At 36.8% G+C, this 4,440-nt stretch overlaps 1 protein-coding gene across 1 annotated transcript; it reads right to left on the bottom strand.

The window, feature by feature from the left end:
- Positions 1–471: 471 nt before the first annotated feature.
- Positions 472–3,891, bottom strand: p2ry1 (purinergic receptor P2Y1). Its single transcript, XM_065282962.2, has one exon. It carries the CDS (start codon positions 3,410–3,412, stop codon positions 2,345–2,347), a length of 1,068 nt encoding a protein of 355 aa, XP_065139034.1. The 5' UTR covers positions 3,413–3,891; the 3' UTR covers positions 472–2,344.
- Positions 3,892–4,440: the final 549 nt, after the last annotated feature.

Raw genomic sequence — 4,440 nt, 5'->3', positions numbered from 1 at the left:
AAGAATTTTACTAATTAACAGAAAAACACGCCTTTAATGTAGTACACTACTTTAAACCAATCCAACTACTAACTGAATGCAGGCCTTATATTGTAGATGGGGTTATTAATTTAACAACTTTACACCAGGCCCATTTACACACTTTTCTCAACTACAAACAGAAAACTTTCTGGCGTATTAGAGATCTGAAAACCTAATACTTTGAAAACGGGTTTCATATTGCAAGCTTTTTGAATGATACCATTGTCATCTTCATGTAAATTACCAAACAGTGAGTTGGTGGTGAGGTCACGTTTACGCGTAGTACATATGTAGACATTGTTTGACATAGCCTAGCAATGCATAATGCAGTGTACCCAAAGGATTTTTTATGTTTTTAGTAGACCACTGTCATTTAAACGTACTTACAGACTAACAACTGTACAACAGTAAAGAAGCCAAAACTAAGAACTCACACAAAAACTCACACAATAATTTTACAGATAGGTCTTTGTATTTTTAGCCACAATGCCACAGGTCATTAAGATGAAATAGGGGAGAGCGAGGCACAACGTAACGCTATTTTTTACATATTTACACAGGGCGAGCAATCTGTGCTTTTGGTCTTTTTCTCCAGAAGACAATCTCCTATAAATGTGTGATGTTTTTATATGTTTTTGTTAGACAAAGAGTGTTTTGGAGCCATGAAAGAAGATAACTATATTATATATTTACTTAAAACACCATTTTAAATGGTGTCAACAACATGTCAACAACTCGTAACTGTTAGCTAAGATTAAAAACATTTTTACACAGCAGGCTTTGTTGTAACACAGTTTTAAAACTAAGCCTCATGTATACAATGATAATTAAATGAAAACAATGTAAATTAATTAATCAAAATGATACTCTTAATACAATATCAGGGGAAATAATGGACAATCATTTTTTTGTCTTAATTGTATGTCCACATGCATGGATGAATAATGGAAGGATGCTTGGATAAAGTGTAAGGGGTGGATGTAGGCCTATATGTGGATATACATCAGTTACATAGACAGATGTACAAACAATATCTACCTGTATTATATATGCTAGACAAAACAGTATTGAATTATTTGTGTTTAAATATAATTTTCTAGCAAGTGTTACAACAAACCCTCTATCTGTTACTATTTAACCCCACCTATTGGGTAAGTTGTAACATTTGCATTTCGTCACCTTCAGTGTAATTGTATGAGAAAGGTAGGTTCTACAAACAAACTTTACTGAGCGGTTTCAAAATACCTCAAAATACTTTCCTTTGCGTTCATCAGAACAAATACATTCATACAGGTTTGTAACAACACATTGAATGAATTTTCCTTTTTTTTTTGGGTGAACTATCCCTTTAAATCTAGTTCAGGACTCAAATTAATGTATTCATTTGTAGTAGAGATATGTGTGGTGCTTATGTAAAAATATGATTAATCTTACTTGAATATTTTGTAATGATTGAACCAAAAACCAAAAAGCGTTATGTTGTGCCCTGCTCTCCCTTATATTATTTACATAGTTTATACAGATGATTTGATTATAACAGTCCCTTCATAATAGGCTGAAATCCACATGATCTACACAGTACATTCTTACAGTAACAGCGCAATAATCTAAATAAATACATCTAAGTCAGAAGAAACCTGGATGCCTTAAATGTACTAGTCCACAGGTAGACAATTACACAGTTATTTATTTTTAACCTATAGTGCATCTTAACTATTCACTGAGAACAAACACAACACAGGGACTAATATGTGCTATGTGTCATTCAAGCATTCTCAAACAGGAAACAGTGCTTATTGTTTTTAATCTAATTGTCAATATTAAATTAAACAGTTGGTTTAGTGATAGCTCATTTGTTCAGATTTAGTTTGAAGTTACACAGCAGGCAGTTTTGTTTCATTTTTTTTTACAAAAAAAAAATCACGCAAGATGAAATAATATACTCTGCAAAAGTAATAAATGAGTAACACTGACAAGAGTACAGTACATTGATTTCTAATATTTGTGACCCTGTCTGTGAGAACGCAGCTAGTCGTGATTTACTGTTTTCATACATACATAATGAAAAGAACATTCTGTAAAACAGACGTCCTCAAATATTGACTGAATAAGGCCATGTCAAAGATGGAAATCATGGGGAAATGTAATGGTTGAAATAAAACTTTCAAACTTTTACGCTTATTATCTCATATGAAACTTTAGCCTGGTTTTCCCAGGCAGAGTCACATTTTAAATCTATAAAGAATCCCATCAATCTAAGGGAATGTGTTTAATTTACTATACACAGGTATTACAGATGGCATTTCATGTAAAACACGTTTCTCTAAACACTTTTAGGCTCATTGTCCCCATTCTGGACGTACTCTGGCAGGCTGTTAAGCGCCGTCTCCTCGCTCTTGGACTGGATAGGGTAATCTCCTTTTCTGGAGGCCTTTTTGGTGGCTCTGGAGAGCTTGCGTCTAAATGTGTCCCCAGCCAAAAAATATAGAATAGGGTCCACACAGCTATTAAGGCTGGCCAGGCCCCTTGTCACCTGGTAAGTGGCATACACTCTATTATTAAAACTGCACATGTCTGGACTCTGGAAGTACAGTCGAGCCCTCATGTTCAGGTTCTTCATGACATGGAAGGGCAAATAGGAGACGGCAAACACTGTGAGAACGATGATGACCAGGTAAATGGATTTCTTCCTCAGTGGGGCATTGTTCATGTCATTGTAAATGAGGGCCTTGACGATACCTCCATAACAGCACAGGATTATAATAAACGGGATGCAGAAGCCAAACACCGTCATGCACATACTGTATACAAAGTAACCGGGCAGCTCGTCCTCTGTCGTGGTGTCGTAGCAAGTCGTGTATTCTTTCTTGGGACCCGTACGCGAGTAATAGAGGATCGGAGAGATTCCAAGCACTACAATGAGCCACACGAGCGCGACCGTGCGCACCGCGTTTTTCTTCTTGAGCCTTCCCAGTGATTTCAAAGGATGGACCACGCCGGTATACCTGTGCACGCTGATGCACGTCAGGAACAAGATGCTTCCGTAGAGATTCACGTGGAAAATGAACCTTTGCAGTCTGCATAGTACGTCTCCAAATATCCAGTTCGTTTTATTGAAGTAATATATAATGAGAAAAGGAAGCGAGAGTATGTAACAAAAATCCGCAAGCGCCAAATTGAACATATATACGGAGATGCTACTCCATGGCCTCATGTGACACACGAACATCCATATGGCCAAACTGTTTCCAATAAATCCCGTGATGAACACGATAATGTACACGGTGGGTAAGTAGTAAAACTGAAAACCAGTTTTGGTTAACGAGCATCCTCGGTTTTGAAGCTCGGTCACATTATTCAAAAGTGACGTCAAGTTATTTAACTCAGTCATGATGTCAAGGTCAAGAATAAGCAGGTATGGAATCTATGAAAAGAGAAATGATGCTGGCGCGGAAGCGTGGACAGATCCGTCAATCCATAACACATGCATTATTTGGTAACCTCTTGTGCGCACTCCACTTTACTTGTTTCAATGGGAGTTGAATAAAGAAAACGAGATCAAAGCGTGTCATTTGTTTCCTGTGTTGCCTTTTTCATGCAAAACGTATTGCGAAATCAACTCCGGAGCTTGGAGGGAAAGAGCAAAAGTCCTTCGCACTCACCGTCAAGACGCGCCTTTACGCCACATTCCCACATTCCTCCAGCGACTTTACTTGGAATAAACAGCAGCATGCACGTGAAATCACTTTCCCGCCAGAGAAATGCATACGTTCTTGGATATGCGCGCGTACCTGACAAGTTATGCCAACTGCTTCGCACTAACACCAGCGGACGCGAGACGCACTGTGTCAAATGTTCGGCTGAAGGAACTAATGCTCGAATCGTTCTTTTGAACTGGTTCTTTCGAATGATTCGGACAAACTGATTCGCAAACGTTTGTAAATCACTTGAATTTAGAGGAGAACTTTGTTTCAGATCAGTTATTCATTTTTACACAATCTTTTGAAATGCAGGAAGGAAAAACAAAATATCCATTTATAATAAACTAAATCTTTAAAGGAAATACATCAGTAGAATATGATGTCAATTTGTGTCATGCTTTTATTGCGTTATCAAATGTTGAAAATGTTATTAAAGGCGTATTTTTATGAGACATACATTACAAAATTAAACAATTCACTATTGGCTCAGTACAGGAACCACATGTTATAATTACAGTACTAAAGTTATGGTAGCTTATACAGATCAATCAGACAAAAACCTGGTCACTTTAACTATAATAAAACTGACAAGGGTAGCCTTTTTTAAATAACCTACATTTGTTATACAAAAATAAAAAGTAACACATTTTTATACACTAATATACAATTAGGCCTATATGTAATTATACAGAATGTTTTAGTAATATCTATGAAGGTG

Source organism: Paramisgurnus dabryanus, chromosome 9, assembly GCF_030506205.2.
Source record: "Paramisgurnus dabryanus chromosome 9, PD_genome_1.1, whole genome shotgun sequence".
Taxonomy (NCBI): Eukaryota; Metazoa; Chordata; class Actinopteri; order Cypriniformes; family Cobitidae; genus Paramisgurnus; species Paramisgurnus dabryanus.
Note: the sequence above shows the minus strand (reverse complement) of the source record. Positions and strands in the feature narration are given on the sequence as shown.

Bases quoted from the DNA above. Each gene is read 5' to 3' on its own strand.
- p2ry1 (XM_065282962.2), bottom strand. From the start codon at position 3,412: ATGACTGAGTTAAATAACTTGACGTCACTTTTGAATAATGTGACCGAG.